Source organism: Berkeleyomyces rouxiae, assembly GCF_048999995.1.
Source record: "Berkeleyomyces rouxiae strain 22BRR77 chromosome Unknown BrBRR77_ptg000001l, whole genome shotgun sequence".
Lineage (NCBI taxonomy): Eukaryota > Fungi > Ascomycota > Sordariomycetes > Microascales > Ceratocystidaceae > Berkeleyomyces > Berkeleyomyces rouxiae.
Window position 1 is genome coordinate 430,329 of NW_027396491.1, and position 18,191 is coordinate 448,519.

Consider the following 18,191-nt stretch of genomic DNA (forward strand, 5'->3'; position numbering starts at 1 on the left):
TGCCGATGTTAAGAGCGAAACTATGCAACCCCATATTCCTCCAGAACTGCAATATGCTTGTCTTTACTGGGTCAGCCACCTTCAAAAGGGAGAAGTTCAGGTCGATGATAACAGTGATGTTATTCAGTTCTTGCGGGAACATTTGCTTCATTGGTTAGAAGCAATGAGTCTAATCGGAAGAGCCCCGGAAGCTCTCAAAATGTTGAGAACTTTGCAAACAATCCTCAGAGTGGGTGCCCTTCATGGACTGGAGATGGTCGATAAACTAACAGTCTGTAGGCAAATGAAAGTCAAGATCTGCAAGCTTTTTTACAAGACGCGATAAGGCTAGTACGAACGAACCTGCCAACAATAACCGACACACCTCTTCAGATTTATTCCTCTGTCCTCGTCTTCACCCCAAAGAATAGCCTGGTTCGACAAATCTTTGAACAAAATATTCCAAACTGGATACTGCTGAAGCCTGAAGCAAATCAACAGTGGGATCAGTGTGAACAGATCTTGGAGGGCCATGCTGACGTCGTTGGGTCAGTGACCTTCTCGACTGACGGCCGGCTCGTAGCTTCAGCTTCGACGGATGGAACTGTGCGGCTCTGGCGAACCGATGACGGTACCTGTGCCCAGGAGTTGACGGGTCACACTAAATACGTGGTTTCAGTGACCTTCTCACCTGATGGCCGGCTCGTAGCTTCAGCTTCGCAGGATAAAACGGTGCGGCTCTGGCGAACCGATGACGGCACCTGCGCCCGGGAGTTGACGGGTCACACTGGAAGCGTAAATTCAGTGACCTTCTCACCTGATGGCCGGCTCGTAGCTTCAGCTTCGACGGATCGAACTGTGCGGCTCTGGCGAACCGGTGACGGCACCTGCGTCCAGGAGTTGCGCGGTCACACTGAGTACATATTTTCAGTGACCTTCTCACCTGACGGCCGCCTTGTAGCTTCAGCTTCGGGTGATCGAACTGTGCGGCTCTGGCGAACCGATGACGGCACCTTCGCCCGGGAGCTGACGGGTCACACTGGGCACGTATTTTCAGTGACCTTCTCACCTGACGGCCGGCTCGTAGCTTCAGCTTCGACGGATCGAACTGTGCGGCTCTGGCGAACCGATGACGGCACCTGCGCCCGGGAGTTGACGGGTCACACTGGAAGCGTAAATTCAGTGACCTTCTCACCTGACGGCCGGCTCGTAGCTTCAGCTTCGAGGGATCGAACTGTGCGGCTCTGGCGAACCGATGACGGCACCTTCGCCCGGGAGCTGACGGGTCACACTGGGCACGTATTTTCAGTGACCTTCTCACCTGACGGCCGGCTCGTAGCTTCAGCTTCGACGGATCGAACTGTGCGGCTCTGGCGAACCGATGACGGCACCTGCGCCCAGGAGTTGCGGGGTCACACTGAGTACATAGTTTCAGTGACCTTCTCACCTGACGGCCGGCTTGTAGCTTCAACTTCGTGGGATCGAACTGTGCGACTCTGGCGAACCGATGACGGTACCTGTGCCCAGGAGTTGAGCATTAACACTGGGCACGTAAATTCAGTGGCCTTCTCACCTGACGGCCGGCTTGTAGCTTCAGCTTCGACGGATCGAACTGTGCGGCTCTGGCGAACCGATGACGGTACCTGCGCCCAGGAGTTGCGGGGTCACACTGGAACCGTTACGTCAGTGATCTTCTCACTTGACGGCCGGCTCGTAGCTTCAGCTTCGAGGGATCGAACTGTGCGGCTCTGGCGAACCGATGACGGCACATGCGCTCCGGACCTGTGGAATTACACCCAAACTCTCAAGTTTGAGTCTTCTGGGAGCTCTCTTATCACTGATGCCGGTGCAATCGATGTTTCTAACTGGCCATCAATCAACCAAACAACTTCCCAGCCTCTCGTCGAGAACTCCAACCACATCAGGATAAGTTCAGACCGGTGCTGGATATTGTGGGATGGCATTCCACTCTTCTGGATCCCTCTTTCATTCCGTGGGAACTGTTCATCAGTACACGAATCTATTGTAGTACTTAGCACTCAGTTTGGGCGAGTCACTTTCATGAGATTTGGGAATCTTGAGTTCATGAGGCCATCCATGCAGCGTGTACTTTTGCAACGAAGTACATAGTCTGGAAGATAGTGCTTTCGCCTTAAATTACCCCCGACTGTTGGTGGAGCCATTGTGTAGATGTAGATTTCGGTAGAGAGGGATCGAACAGGCCCGGGGCTCATTGAAATCTTTGTTTGGTGACAAGTATTGGACTTTGGCCACCATGGATGAAGTCTGTACTGAGTGAAAAGTAGAGAGAGCCAAGACTTTATCTTGATTATGTCCTATCCTAGATTCTGCCATGAGGAATAGGGGAACTTCAGTCCATTATATGCCCATTAGATTTACCGTGAAGATGCCAGCATCAGCGGAAGGGTTTGCACAGATCGTAACATCTGGAGATCGCCACGTTACACCTGAAATACTTGAGATAGAATAAGTATTAGACTATGACTGTATGAAGGAGATCTGGATTGACTAAAAGGTAGGAGCAAAGACGTTATCGTGATTATGTTCTATATTAGATTGTACCACAAAGGAAAGGGAAGACCCTGTGCATCATATGCCCATCAGTTTTGTCGTGCAGGTGACCCTTTCCCCGCACAAGCGGAAAAAGGCTATTCACAGACCATGTGATCTGAAGTTCACCACCTCACACATGAAATCCCAAGGTCTAACATATGACCTTGAAGTCACGTAAGTTAATGATGCGACCTACGGCGTAGGGAACTAGTTAGACGGCGGTAGTTCCCTCCCAACACCTTCTATTTCGTGTGATACAAACATTTATTATGCAACTTCTGTCTCAGGCCATTGGGGACAGCAAGAAGAAAAGCCTTCCACGACTACTGGAGATTCAAACTTCCATTATCAGTCTCCCATTCACGTGGCCGTTGGGCAGCTTACATTTCGCCCGCATACAGATGAGCCTGATTTTCGATAGCCACTCTGGATATCCCCTCCAATTCAGCATTTATTCTCTTCGAAGAAGAAAATCAAAAGGGATTTGATTCTCAATAACACTTCACCTTTGTCATTTCATCCACACGAAACACATCATTAACCTGCGTTTCCTATTTTTAACGAATAGCCGATATCCCCCACTGCCCTTTCGTTTCCAGAATGGAAGAACTGGGTGTTGCTGCCATTGCCATCGCAGTCGTTGAGTTGACTGCCAAAGTTGGTCCATTTTGCTTTCAGTACTGTTGTAGTAATATGTCGGCTCAGCCACTCAGCCACTTAGCATTTAGTCCTATTTTCCTCCTAGAAAATATCTTCAATAAATTATTCCTTATGCAAAATCACCACAAGTACAGCAAAGGTGCCGAAAACTCCGCTACCGTAATCAATCAGCCACGACAAGAAGTCGCGGATTTAGAAAATGTCATCAAGCAAGTTCACGACATGTTGGGGAAGCCAGAGGGACAGGTGCTTAAACATTCTGAATGTTGTTCTTAAACAGAGTTACAATCAACTGGGGGAACTAGTCCATATACTTCAGCTCGAGCCTACCAGTGAATGGAAAAGGCTATCGACCCGTGGTCTGAAATAGTCATTCAAGCGTAAAGAAGTAATTGAACTTATAGGGGACATTCACAAGTTCAACGAAACTATCTCTCATGTTCTCCAAGTTCATCAGACGTAAGACGCCCCTTCCACTTTCCTCAGGCCGACTCTAAGAAATCTCAGGTTTAGTAATCTTCACAAAATACATCAAAACTATTCTGAATACCCTCTCCATCGCAATGGAGCATCATTTGACTTCTACAAAGAATCACATGAAGCAGTCTATCTGCCAAAAACCCAAATGGAGCTTATAAAACACATCAAAACGTGGGCTAGTGATCCTTCTTCCAAGTCTCTCTTTTGGTTGAATGGTATGGCTGGTACGGGAAAGTCTACTATTTCTCGGTCCGTTTGTCATGACTTTGCAAAGCATGGCCAGCTTGGCGCAAGCTTCTTTTTCAAAAGAGGTGAGGGTGACCGCGTAAACTTGTCAAGATTCGTCACAACGTTCGTCATCCAGCTTGCCGAGTGGACCATTGAGCGTGATATCGCCGTTTTCTTGGAACGCGAACTTCATGGAACCAGGTTAGAGTATAACTCGTTGGTAACCGCGAATCCTCAATCACCTCTTGGATGGCCTGAAAGAGACAGGTTCAATGTTCTTGTGAAAATTAGCGCCCCACTGTTCACCGTTGCGACTACAACCTGTCGGGTAATCAACGACCGGAGACGCGGCGATCCAAGCAGTCTGCTTGATGAAATATTGTAACAGTCTATAGGTAGAGGAAAGTCGAGATCTGGAAGCCTTTCTGCAAGACGCCTTGCGGCTAGTACAAGTTAATCTATCGACAATCGTTGACACACCTCTTCAAATTTATTCTTCCGTTCTTGTCTTGGCCCCAAAGAATAGTCTTGTTCGACGCGTCTTTGAACAAAAGATTGTAAAATGGATATTGCTGAAGCCAGAAGCAAATCGTGAGCGGGATCGATGTGAGCAGATCCTAGGTCACACAGATCGGGTACATTCCGTGGTCTTATCACACGACGGCAGACTCGTAGCTTCAACTTCGGATGATGGAACGGTGCGGCTCTGGCAAGCAGATGATGGGACCTATACCCAAGAGCTGAAGTCGGACACGCTTGCTTCCGAATTCGATTCTTCTGGGGCCATTACTATCGCTGAACGCGGTGTTATGGCTGTTTCTGGACAATTGTCAAACGACCAAACAAATTCGCGATCTCTCAATTATGCGCAAAGCGTGGTAGCACCAGATGGTTCTCACGTGGGCTACTATGCAGTCGGTATACCACGCATTTTACGGTGTATGATTTCGACAGAATGACAGAAAAGAAGGAAAAGTGACAGAAGAGTTGCGGGAAATAGAGATTGGCGGCAAAGTTCAAAAGCAAAAACAACCTCAAAAATGATAATGCAAGGTTTGAATGGAGACACAGCCAACAACAGCACCAGACACTCGAAATCAACACTCTGGTACATATTCGTCTAATTCAATTCTCGCGGCCTCTAGCCTTTCCAGAAATTACAAACCATAAAGACAATGGGCGCTTTGTGCAACACATCCACATGGACGGGCCTGGATCACCGATTGTGGGTTCTATTGTATTTATGGCACTGACACATGACGGCACACAAGACGCTGGCTGAACAGTGCCTTTTTTTTTGTATTTGGTAAGATGCAGCAGAGTTTAGGCGGTACCTTGGCGAGGTAAATAATAATACGGCACGACTGGAGAAGAGAAAAAAAAAAGAAGGGGAGAATACACGTATCGGTGGGTTATGCCACGAGCTTTGGCAGCAGAGAGACAAACCCGTGGTGTAGCGATGCCATTGGCAGGGTTTGGCCAATATGAAGAGAAGAGAAAAAAAAGAAAAAGAAGAGAGAAAAAAAAAGAGAAAAACAAACAAGAGAAGAGAAGAAAGCAACAACGACGTCACCGTTGGTCTTGACTTCCACGAATAGATGCAGACTCGCGATCTGCAAGCTGTTGGTGGCGCCAAACAACAAACACGACCAACTAACGGCCGTACAAGCAAGTGTTGGACGAAAAAGGGAGACCAGAATTCTCCGGACTTCGGATGTATACGCGGCCGTGTATTGCATTGCGTCTAGGTGTCATTTCGTGGCTAGATAAATACAGCAAGTCGTGCTATTTGCTGGGCATGTACATATGTACATACATCAAGTGGTTGGTGTGCATAAAACAACATTAGCAGCAAGCGAGGAGGAAACCGGAGGGCACGTCTTGGCATCTCTGAAGTCTTGCGCCTCGCCTCACATTTGACTCTTCAATGTTTCCTCGGGCCATTTTCACTTGATCTTGGCCGAGTCTTGGAGTCTTGGGGAGTGTGGCTTGGTACAAAAAAAAAAAAAAAGAAAAGGGAAAGGGAAATTTTGTATACGTATGCATGTATACACCTACGGAGCGGCATAAAGAACCAGGTCAACTTTGTTATAGGACGAGCCACAGGGAAACTTGGTGGAGGTGGCAAAAAAAAAAGAAACAAGAAAAAAAAGGCCAAGAAGACAAGCCAGAAGAACAGAAAAAAAAAAAAAAAAAAAAAAAGGGTATTGACTACGTCTTTGTTGTGTGAGTGTATCAGAATAAAACACGGGCTGCTTGCGTGTACACTTCCAACCAGACCATCCATCCCCAGGAACAGAATAGTGAAAGTAATCTGTGTCTGTGTCTCCATCTTCGTCTGTTGTGTCTGTGAGCGGGCGTTCACGTCTGTGTCTCGGCGGTGCTGGAGATCTGCAAAGCATCTGTTACAAGAGCAGGTCCAAGTAACAAGACCAACTACAACGGGCTTCAAGGCTCAAGCATCTGTTTGTGAATGAGGGCTTCCTGGAGGAACGGGCGGTTACAATCAGCAACATTGCCAGTTGATTTGCAGCGCTAGAAAAGGGTTTTCTCTGCATTCCACCTAGCTTCCAACATGTTTCTGTTTCCCCTTTCTGTTCCATTCTTCCTGATATCTCATGTGCCCCTGCATGGTCGTCTCTATTTCCACTGAGTAGGTGGTAGTAGTAGTAGTAACAGTAGCAGGAGGAATACTCCTACGTGTGCCTGTACACAGAAGAGTTCTGTATAACTACACAATATATGTTTTGGTAAGGGTTTGTTTGACAGCGGCCAGCGGCCTTCCTTTTGGTGCTGGGGGGGGGGCATGCCCAAGAAGGAAAGAAATTGCTACTTTGACGGTGTCAGTGGTAATCTGCGACGGGCGAGAGGCTATGGAAGAAGAACGTGATGCTCCAGAGATATACAGAAACATGTAGACATGCGTGGGCAGGAACAGAAAGACGCGTGTCCTTGGGTTTTCCGTGTTACAGCAAATACGTGTGTGTGTGCGTGTCTATTGAATTGTACCAGTGCCAGTGCCAGTGCCAGTGCCGTTGTGATCAAGATGTTCCCAATCAAACTGGAGAATGGCTCATCTGATGACCCATTTTAATAACCGAAATCACACATGTTTGATAGCTGTAACTAGGCCAATATGTGTGTACACACATGCATAGTTACATGCACATCTATGTAGTTGGTTAGCATTGTAGAGTGAACAGAGGCGATCGACAAGTCCGAGATGGCACCTTTCATCAAGGGATAGATAAAAGTAGCACCGTGACCTTTGGGCCACTGGTCTAAGACACCGGCTCCCATCCTTATTACAACCACACAAAGGCCTGCAGGCAGTCGGAGTTTGGGGTTGGAGAGGAGTGTATGGCATGGGCTTTGGGCTTGGCGCCAAATGCTGTGTGGTTGGGTTGGCTTGGGTTGGCGTGTATGGATGAGGTACAGGTACAGGTTACATACACACACATGTGTGTACTGTGGCCATATGTACATACATACATACATACATACATATACATGGGGCTGAAGACTGGGAGAAAACATTACGCGGGGTTGGAGGCAGACAGCCGGAATACCGTAATGCCGGCAGCGACGATCACGCATTTGATTAGGGCACAACACATCGAGACAAGACAAGACGAACAAGCCTGCAAGTGTGGAAGGGTGGACTGTGAGATCAAACACGACCCTTTTTCCTGGTCTCTGTGCCGCTGTGCCGCTGTGCCGCTGTGTCGCGAGATGCTGGGAGTAAGCGTGCGTCCATAGTGGTCAGCTGTAAGCTGCATTGCACCACACGGCTGGCGACTCTTGGCAACGTCGTCTGCTGCTCCACCATCTCCTTTGCCGTGGCCGCGGTCTTGGCCGTAGTGTCAAGCATATTGTGGTTGCTTGCTCCCCAGCCAGCATCAGCAGAGTCGTTGGCCAACTGAGTGAGCCTGTGGTCTCCCAGTCTGGACTGGTGCAAATTTCCCAGGGAAAAGGGGGACGGGCAGCCAGGCGGCCAGTACCTGCACAAGCACATGAGATTGGGCCCAGTCGACAGCAGATAGACACTACAACTAGCTAGTTACAGCACTCTCCAGCCAGCTCACCGTTCTTGTGGCCTGGTTCCAGACTGACGCCGCCAAGCCCGCCCCAAGGATCACAACAGGCCCAAGAGGCCCAAGAGGCCCAAGAGGGACTAGCACCGCACAGCGCCAGCCGGCCAGAAAGAAAGCAAGGAACGCGCAAGCACAAAGCGCTGTGTCAAGATTCAGGCCTGTAAGGATGTAAAAAAAGATGTGCAGGTAGACCCTGTTTGGGCCTGAGGGCGGAGCGGACGGAAGGGCGGATGCGCTAGTCCAGCGAAGGAAGGAGCAGGAAAACAAGACGAGGATTCGTGGTGGAGCAAGTGGGTCCTCCGCATTGAAAGAGGCTACATACAGTCTTGGTAACTACTGGATCTCTCGATGTCGTTTCTCCCTCTTTGTGACAGAAGAAGAGTACGAACTAGAACAAAGAACACAGCAACTGCTAGAACAGGCGTCTGGCTGCCGGGTCCCCGGAGTGCTGCCCTCGGCCACGCTGTAGCAATCAGCGGGTGTTGCTGCTACTTCTTCTGCTATAGCCCGCCTCCCACTGCCGGCTACAGCACATGCCTCAATCTACAGGCGCTTGGCCTCCTTGTATGTACTAGTACTTCCCCCCCCCCCCCGTCCGCCCCTGTAACATGCGCCAAAACTCGACGGAACAGGGGCGTCGTCATTCGGATTTTAAACAAGCGGCAGCGGAGAGGTCCACCAGACTCCCAATCCCCCCCCAGAGGGATAAAAAAGAACAACGCCAAGATGGCAGACAGCCATAAGTGGAAATGAGGGATAAAACACTGTCAAAATGAATAAATTTAGAGAAATAATTCTTTTTTCTTTTTCTTTTTTGCTTTCCCTCAGTCACAGGCCGCCGCCCAAGCGATGAAAGCGAGCAGGGCCAAGCCAAGCCAAGCTGAGAGAAGAGGGCCAGCAATTGTTTCTGGTTGTCAGGCTGTCCCCTATAATATAATTCCACTGCCTCCTCCCTCCTTCATTTAGTCTGGCGCTTCAGAGCAGAGAGAAGCGACCCGGCTGAACTGATCTCTATCCAAGAAAGAAAGCATACACACACATCTACCGAGGCTCCAGATATAAATCAATCTCCTGCTGCCCCTCCCATCAGGCCTATCTCCGCCTCCGAACTCTCCGCCTCTGCCCCTTCTCTTGGTCTCCTTTGCCTCCTCGCCTCCTTCCTTGCCTCCCGTTTGGTCCGCCTGGTGCCTTTTGTTCCGGCAGGTAGTACAAAGTGCAACTACAACTCGGGCAACTACCAATCTACAAAAAGTCAAAAAGTGCTGCTACAAGCAAGCAGTTACTACAAGTACAGAGGCCCGTCACTCCACGCCAACCTGGCTTTCTGCTGCCTTTTTTTTTTTTAACCTCCACAAACCACCACTCTACCGCCCCGCCCCGGCTACCTCGCATCCAACCATCCAGCGTCACTCCCATCCCGCTCGCTGCCCGTGTCATATCGTCCGAGGATCGATCGCCCTTGCAGCTTTTCTTTTTTCTTCAGCTTAGCTTCAACGTCCAGCCACCGACACATTTCTCACCTGCCGCTTCCGCCCACCGCTTCCATCGCCCCACCCGCCGCTCTCACGTGCTCTTGCGTGACTTCCCGCTTCCGCTGTCCGGCCGTTTGCTCTATCTGCTGCTGTTTCCTGCCGTCGCTAAAGACCTGCCTATCTATTAATCTCCAGTCTTCCTGCGCCGCTACTCTAATCTTTTTCCTTGCTGCATTCATCTCCTCCTTTTTATTTCTTTTCTTGTCATTACTTTGGCATCGACATCCTCAGTCATTTCTTTCGCTTTTCTCCCCGTCCTTCATTTGTTCTGCTTTCTTTGTGTCCTTACCTAGTCAGCCAATGACTTGAATTTAGTTTGCTTTGATTTTACGAAACAACCACAGCCAACCTCAGCCACCCAATCAGCCACTTGTCGCACCATCACCATCGCCTTCGCTTGTCTTGGCTTCTCACCGTCTGTCGTTTCCGCCAACGAAACCACTGCCCTTCCTGCATTTGTCACCAATCCGCTTTTAGTCTCTTGACTCTGATCGCCGCCCCCCTTCACAATGGCTATCGGAAAGGAGGGTAACGTGAAGTGGGTCGATGTGAGTACCCTCCCCCTCCCTTCATCCACTACCACCACAATGAACATTCCTAATTCCCCGTGAAATAGGGCCTACGTGGTATCGCCTCTGCATCAGTTGTCGTCACCCATATTGCTCGCGCCTTTGATCATGCCCTTTTCAGCCCCTCCGACGGACAGGACATGCCCGCCAGATTTCTGCAGTGGCCCATGGTTCGTGTCTTAATCCAGGGCCGCATTGGTGTCACCATCTTCGCCTTCGTCACCGGCTATGTCTGCGCCCTCAAGCCCATCCGCCTCAGTCGTGTTGGAAACCAAGAGACTGCCTATGTTTCCATGGGCAAGTCTGCTCTGCGTCGTATTCCTCGCCTGGTTATTCCCACCTCGGTTGCCACCATCATCATTTGGTTCATGGCCCAGCTAGGTGTTTTCCACGTTGCCGCTCATACCAACAGCAACTGGTTGAGAGATACTGCTCCCCAGGTATCCCCCTACTTGGGCGAGTCGGTCATGAGCCTGGTTGACAACTTGGTCCTGACCTGGACCCGCGGTGCAAACATCTACGACCCTAACCAGTGGACTCTCCTGCCGCTGTTGCGTTGCTCCATGTGGATCTACGCTTTCATGCTGGGAACTGGCTTTATGCAGCCCAAGTACCGCATGATGGCTTCGCTAAGTCTGTTCTTCTTCTTCTGGCTCTGCGGAGACACAGCTTTCGGCATGCCCACCTTCTTTGGTGCTTTCATGTCCGATGTGCAGAACCACAGTCCAGCCAACGAATTTGTCAACAATAACACAAACATGAGCCGCGTTCTGTCCATCTTCTTCATGATTATTTCCTTTTGGCTGGGCTCGTACCCCGAGGCCAACGTCAACTTTGCTTCTTGGTCCCAGGATCTGGACACCTTGTTCTCCAGCATCACTTCGCAAGGGACTGAACTGCACCGTTTCTCGTCATGCATGGGCGTCGTCTTCCTTGTTATCGCCTTGCACTTTGCCCCTAATTTGCGCGACATGCTGTCTAACCGCTACTTTTTGTGGCTGGGCAAGATGTCGTTTGCCGTTTACCTGCTGCACGGTTTCCTGATGCGCACTATTCTCACTTGGCTGGTCTATGGCTTCAATGTCCCCGCCGACACCCAGAACGAGGCCGGTGAGTTTGTTCTCGGCATCATTGATTACCCCGGCCACTGGTACCTATTCATAGTCCTTATCTTCTGGTTCCCGCTCAACTACGCTGTCGCCTACCTGTGGACCTCGTACGTGGATCCTTGGGCTGCCCGCCTGACGGAGCGCATGGTCAACGTGGTCAACATCCCTCGTGATGAGAAGCCCCGTCTTCCTGCGTAAAGGACATGAATGAAGTAATAGGCCGAGGTGTCGTGTCTGAGATGCAAGACAGCCCCCATGAATGACGAGATCTGCATTCCTGAAAAGGGTCATGCATGCACCTTTCATGCCCTGTCCTGCACGATAATGGCACATACAGGCTTCCAAGGTCTATCTTGCTTTGTGCTTTGTTTGTTTTCCTCTCTCGCTATATTATCTCTTTTCATGACTTGCCCACTGCCCCCTTTTCCTCTGTCTTCCAGAGCGTTTTTCTGTTTTTTTCCCCCTTGTTATAGACTTATCCATTCCATGATGGCTTCAGACAAAGCAGCCTGGATTTGCTTGACACAGCGGTAGTGCACTGCTTGTTTTTTTTTTGTCGCCCTTTTTTTTTATATTTCCTTTTCTGGGTTCATTGTTCTGTTATATCCTGGGATTGGACATGGCCATCCATCCCTCTTACGGCCATAGTTTTTTTTTTTTTGGTTTTGTCATTGACTAGCTCTGGTTTTCCTTTGTATCAGCAGAGATTGACCTGCCGCGGCAATTCTCTCTTCTTTGTTTTTATTAGTATTTTCTTTTTTTGGATTTACTCGGGACCACAAGTGTCTGGAGCGGAGTTTTCAGGGCTTTTTTTTGTGTTTTGTTTTTTCTGAGAAATTATCAGAATTGAATCTACCGTTATTCTCTTCTCTTATATTTGATGTTGCTTTGTGTGATGTCGGAAAAACCGTGTCGGACGTGGAGATGGAAATGCAAAATATGTCCGGTTTCTGCCACTTACACTGTCAACCCCTTGTGCACATCTACATACTTCCACCGCCTTACCCCCCAAATCAATCATCTTGTCCGCCCCCGACGACAGCTCTGCATCTGCCGGGCGGAAGAACAGAATACGAGGTACAAGATCTTGCGGGTTTAAGGTTCCGCTGCACTTTATCGTCGCATAGCATGGCTGGATCCTCTCTTTCTCCTGCGTACCATGCGGAAGAGGAGAATACGAGAACTAGAGCGGGCTCCGCTGGCTGGGCCCTTGTTTTTTTTTCTTCTTTTTTTTTCTGGTTTTGGCCCTTCGCGGACTTGTCTGTCAGCCAGGCAAATCGTATCTTGTTCGAGAAGAGAGGTGCCGGAAGCTCCATACATGGAGGATACGTGCAGCCATGTGTGCATCTGTACGGATCTGGATGTATAACTAACCAATATGTACATATATGCAACGCTCTATGTATGTCTGAGGTCCCTGGCCATGCCACATGTCGTCATCTCACTACTCTATTTATACTAGCTACGACTGGCCGACTGAATCAAGTCTTAGTCAGCTCTTCCGACTCTGCCAGCCATGTATGCGGGACGCGATATCTAGCTATGAAGAGGCATAAGAATGCGAGGATCACAGTCCTCACATGCATGTTAAAAAAAAAAGGGGTGCTTGTATTATATAAGCACCGTACGACCAATAATGTCACTTTGCGAACCGCCTCAGAGATGCGACAAAGAAAAAAGGTCTCCTTTCCTTGCCTCCCCAATACAAGCGCGCAAAAAAATACCGATTTGCTTCTCGGGGGGGCGCAGAGAAAGAAGAGGGAGGAGGTATGTAGGTCTTATGTCCGAGCGGGTTCGGAAGGATAACACAAGTCCCGAAATCGAAAGCAGGTTTTCCGATGGTGACGATCGCGATCGAACGAGAAACAAGGAGGGGAGGGGGCTAAAAGAGCCTGTAACTAGCGCTATTTATAGCTTTTGATACTGAGACTTTGATGAGAGGGGGGGTTGTGTCAATGCGGAGGAGGGCAGTTTGGTTTATTCTTCTGCGGCAGTTTTTTTTTTTTTTCTTATTGCCTGTTTCTGAGGATTCGCTGGTGTCTGGCGGTGATTGTGATTGCGGGTTGGCTTGCAGGAGGAAAAGGGGGCGCAGGGCAGATCTTGATATCGGATGCATAGAGACTGGACAAGCTTAATATCACATGCTTTTTTCTTTTGCAGAAGAAAGGAAACAAAGCTAGCCTCGCGCACGCACGCACGCACGCAGTCTCGGAAAACACCAGCCGGTCTCTGGGCCTCTTGTCTCCTTGGTGTCCGCGCCGGACGCACCTCGCAGCCCGTGACCAGCCAACTGCAACGGTCCTGTAACGCCATCGCACGACGCGCTCAAACCGCCAAAGGCATGTCCACCCGTTTTTTTTCCGCGGTCCCCGCCAGCTCGGCCTGGCACACTCCGGGCCGCCTTTGCTGCTGCAACCCAAGCTTCCCCCCCCCCTGCCTTGTCTCCTTCTCCTGGCAAACGCTTAGACCCTGAATGCATTGACAACCCCCAAACCACCAATCTTTGGCAAAGGCAAAAGAAAAAAGGCCGGCGAGATGGCTCTTGCAAGATCAGGCGGAAACAAGACGTGCTATTTTTGGCACTCTTCAAGTCGCAGATCTCCTTCGTTGCCGGCTGTGACGATGGGGGGCGTGGTGTGCTACAAGCCAGACCAGGCCAGGCCAGGCCAGGCCAGTTCATCTCTGCCATGGGCCGTCCAGTTTCTGTATAAGAAGCACGCCGCATGCCACCGATTCCGATCTTGTGTTTCTGGATTCCCGACACGCATCTCCATTCGCTCTCATTGCTCCCACACATTCACTGCATTGCATTGCATTTCCTTCTTTTTTGACTGCATACTTTCACTTGTACATTTTCAACGTTCGCTTTTTTTCTTCCCCCCGGTCCTCATTCTCAAGTTTCTGGCATTCTTTTGAGTTGAGCTTGACATATCCAGTCATCCCCATCTTTAGTCTTCACTTCACTAAAAGACAACCCATCACACAATCTCACTAGAATCTTGATTCTTGTTTTGCCATAGGACATCCTTCCTTCGTTACACCAACCACCCATATTCACCAAACCCCGAACCCTTTGTGCTACATCACCATGTACAAGTCTTTCTTCTCGCTTGCTCTGGCCTCCGTGGCCCTGGGCCTGGACAAGGACACCCTCTCAGCCGTGACCGTGACCAACGTCGGCGCTGTGCGCGGAAACATCTTCCTCCCGGCCACCGCGCCCGACGGCTCCAAGATCACCTGGACCTCGTCCAACGCCGACGTCATCGGCACCGACGGCACCGTCAAGCGCCAGGCCGCCGACGTCGACCTGACGCTGACGGCCACGGCGTCCGACGGCTCGCAGTCGTTTACGCGCGACTACGCCGCCAAGGTGATCAAGAGCCACACCATTGGCGAGATGACGGGCTACGGCTTCGCCTTCTTCACCGGCAACACCATCGAGGGCGAAAACATCTACTTTGCCTCGTCGGTCGGCAACAACGCGCTCGAGTGGCAGGAGCTCAACAACAACAAGCCCGTGCTGCGCAGTAACTTTGGCACCAAGGGCCTGCGCGACCCCTTCATCATCCGCTCGCACGAGGGCGACGTCTTCTACCTGATTGCCACCGACCTGTCCATTGGCAGCGGCACGTCGTGGGGCGACGCCGTGCGCAAGGGCTCGCGCTATCTCGAGATCTGGGAGTCGACCGACCTCAAGACCTGGAGCGACCAGCGCCACGTGCTCGTCTCGCCCGAGACCGCCGGCATGACCTGGGCGCCCGAGGCCTTTTACGACGAGTCGCTCGGCGAGTATGTCGTCTACTGGGCCTCGGCCCTGTACCCGGCCGACGACAAGGAGCACACCACGTCCACCTACCACCGCATGATGTACGCGACGACGCGCGACTTTGTCAACTTCTCCGAGGCCAAGGTGTGGCAGGACGCCAAGGCGTCGCGCATCGACTCGACCGTCATCAAGAACAGCGCAAACTTCCACCGCTTCACCAAGGACGAGGGCGCCAGCGAGTCCGGCTGCACCGACATCATCCAGGAGCGCTCGACCGAGCTGCTCGGCGCCGTCGACCGCTGGACCGTCATTGACACGTGCATTGGCCAAAAGGCCGGCGCCAAGGCTGTCGAGGGCCCCACTGTCTTCAAGAGCAACCCCGGCGATGTCAACGGCGACAAGTTCTACCTGTTTGTCGACGAGTACGGCGGCCGCGGCTACATTCCTCTCGAGACCGCCGATATCGAGAAGCCCGAGTGGAAGGTCAGCGCCAAGTACACCCTGCCCAAGAGCCCCCGCCACGGCACCGTCATCCCGCTCACTGCCGATGAGCTGACCAGCCTGAACTCGGTCAAGGCCGTCAAGGCCAGGTCCGCCGAAGCGGGCAAGATGTGGAAGGCCTAGACGAGAGGGCTGAAGGCAAGGGAGTGGACGGTCTGATATATGCCTAGTTCGTTTTGCTTCTTCTGCTTTCCCTTGATTGTGTATCTTCTTGTTTTCCTTTCTTTATGTACATACTATATCAGTCAGTAGCTAGCACAGTGGATTAAAATGCAGAGCATGTGTCTTCCCAATCGTTCCATTCGCGCCTCAACCAAGATCGTGCTCGTGTCCAGGTGAATGAACCCCAGGACTAGCAAAGCTGTGAGTACCAAGAGCAATGTAGCCAAATCTATCAACACTAGATCCCCCTCTGTCCAACCTCTAGTCTAACAGCCCACAAGAACCCATTCCATGTCCTTGCTATTTTTTTTTATTTTCCCCCTCTCTCCTGTCCCCCTTCCCTCGGTATACCCTCCCTACCGGCCACTACTGCTAGTGGCCAGGTTATACAGGCTAATGTCATCCCGATCTCTCACTCCCGCCGCCTCAGAATGCAATGATCCAGGTGTCTGAACCAACACCTCCGAGGTCGTCGCGCTGTTACCGCACGCATTGGCGCCGTCCGTTGAGCCTGAAGTGGCCTGGGCCAGGGTATGCGCCTGGGCCTCAGCCATCAGCTCGCCACGCGCCTCCTCCAGCCGTTCAAAGTAGCCGGCAGGCACGTCAGTCACATACTTGCCGTTGAACACACCAACTTCAAACTGCTTGGGGCCGCTGGCTGGCGAGGCCTCGGCGCATGCGTCACACAGGTCCTGCAGATCCTGGTAAATGACATCATCGGCACCAATGGTCTCAGCAATGGCAAGACGGTCCTTGTTAGTGGCCACCAGCTCCTTGGGAGAGGCCAGGTCAATGCCGTAGATGTGGGGTCTGGAAATCGGAGGGGCGCACGAGGCAAAGATGACTTTGCGCGCACCAGCTTCGCGAGCCATGGCAACCTATGTGTGAAAGTCGAGTCAGTATGTGCGTAAAAGAATGAGCCAAGGAAATTTCCCACTGTCAACTTACAATCTCTTTGCTCGTAGTACCGCGCACAATGCTGTCATCAACAAGGAGAACGCACTTTCCAGCAAACTCTTCGTCGACAGTGCTCAGCTTGCGTCTCACAGACTTTTGGCGCGTGGCCTGGCTGGGCATGATGAAGGTACGGAACACATAGCGGTTCTTGACAAAGCCCTCAGCATACGTGACGCCCAGGCTCTCAGCCACACTGGCAGCGGAAACCTTGGCGGTCTCGGGAACAGGAATGATGGCATCAATTTCCTTGACGCCAGCCTCGCCCAGGATCTCCTTGATTTTGCTAGCCAGCTTGACACCCATGCGCTGGCGGCTGGCATAAACACCAATACCGTCAATGACAGTGTCGGGACGCGCAAAATACACGTACTCGAAAATATCGGGCGTGTAGCTCTTGGGAGGCACAACCTGGTGGAATACAGGTTCGCTGCCCTTGCCGAAGAAGACGGCCTGGCCGGGCAGGATATCGGTGATGTTTTGGAAGCCGAGCTGGCGCAGCGCGACGCTCTCTGAAGCCACCATGTAGTCCTTGGTGCCTGGACTGGTCTCTGAAGGGCGGGAGCCCATAACAAGAGGACGAATGCCGTATTGGTCACGGAAAGCAAGAATGCCTGATAGCACAAAGCAGAAACAAAACGTCAGTGCATGCTTCGAGCCAAGTATATGGGAATCAACACTTACCAAAGCCGGCAATCATGGCCGTGCAGGCCCAGGCGCCCTCAAGCTTCTGGTACATGCGAGTCAGAGCGCGGAAGATGTCTTCCTGGTTGACCCTCGCCTTGCCAGTGTCATTGAGCTCGTTGGCGAAGATGTTGAGCATCATCTCCGAGTCACTGTCAGTGTTGATGTGGCGATGGGCCTCCTGGTCCAGGAAACGGCGCAGCTCGGGCGCATTGATCAGGTTTCCGTTGTGGGCCAGGGTGATGCCGTAGGGCGAGTTGACATAGAAGGGCTGGGCCTCGGCGGAGGCGCTGGTGCCGGCAGTGGGGTAGCGCAGATGGCCAATACCCATGAATCCGGGCCTGGAAAAAAGAGAGACATGGTGTCAGTAAATGAAGCGAGGAGACAACGGACGGCGGGAAAATTCTTACAAGTCCTGGACACGCTTGCCCTCGTCAAAGACCTACAGAAGGCGCGGTTAGATATTTGTCCAACATGGCACAGCAGCACAAACACCAAGACCAAGAATGGAGGGGTGCATATATGCAGACAGACAGACAGAGACAGCTGCAGATACAACCCCCCACTCTAGTGGTCCCCTCCACCGCCCATTCTTCAACGCACCTTTGCAGCCATGCCATTGCCCTTGCACTGGTAGATGCGGCCGCCGGCCGAGCAGGTGGCTATGCCGCAGGCATCTTGGCCGCGGTGCTGCAGGTAGTACAGGGCCTCGTGCAGCGTGGCGGCAGCGTGGCACGGAAAGCTGGGGTCGGCAACAATCTGGCCCAGAATGAGAGCGAGCACGCCGCACATGGTTGGATGCTGTCGGAAGCGGGTCGGAGGGACGTCACACGGGGCGGCACGAGAACAGCAAAGATAAGACGATAACCGCGTGGTCGATCTGTGAGAGCGAGGGTGTC

General features: G+C 51.6%; 4 protein-coding genes across 4 annotated transcripts; 3 read left to right on the forward strand and 1 right to left on the reverse strand.

The window, feature by feature from the left end:
* Positions 1 to 199: 199 nt before the first annotated feature.
* BROUX77_000133 (uncharacterized protein) lies at positions 200 to 2,109 on the forward strand (the record flags this gene model as incomplete). The annotated part of the gene is made up of 2 exons (XM_073745747.1): positions 200 to 229; positions 280 to 2,109. The coding sequence occupies 2 exons, from the start codon at positions 200 to 202 to the stop codon at positions 2,107 to 2,109; spliced, it is 1,860 nt and encodes a 619-aa protein (XP_073608370.1).
* Positions 2,110 to 10,056: 7,947 nt separating this feature from the next.
* On the forward strand, positions 10,057 to 11,423 carry BROUX77_000134 (uncharacterized protein; the record flags this gene model as incomplete). Its single annotated transcript, XM_073745758.1, has 2 exons — positions 10,057 to 10,095; positions 10,164 to 11,423. 2 exons carry the CDS (start codon positions 10,057 to 10,059, stop codon positions 11,421 to 11,423), a joined length of 1,299 nt encoding a protein of 432 aa, XP_073608371.1.
* A 2,890-nt stretch (positions 11,424 to 14,313) lies between these two features.
* Positions 14,314 to 15,615, forward strand: BROUX77_000135 (uncharacterized protein; the record flags this gene model as incomplete). The annotated part of the gene is made up of 1 exon (XM_073745769.1): positions 14,314 to 15,615. The coding sequence occupies one exon, from the start codon at positions 14,314 to 14,316 to the stop codon at positions 15,613 to 15,615; it is 1,302 nt and encodes a 433-aa protein (XP_073608372.1).
* Positions 15,616 to 16,010: 395 nt separating this feature from the next.
* On the reverse strand, positions 16,011 to 18,084 carry BROUX77_000136 (uncharacterized protein; the record flags this gene model as incomplete). The annotated part of the gene is made up of 5 exons (XM_073745780.1): positions 16,011 to 16,532; positions 16,603 to 17,222; positions 17,293 to 17,633; positions 17,703 to 17,734; positions 17,896 to 18,084. 5 exons carry the CDS (start codon positions 18,082 to 18,084, stop codon positions 16,011 to 16,013), a joined length of 1,704 nt encoding a protein of 567 aa, XP_073608373.1.
* Between the last annotated feature and the right edge of the window lie 107 nt (positions 18,085 to 18,191).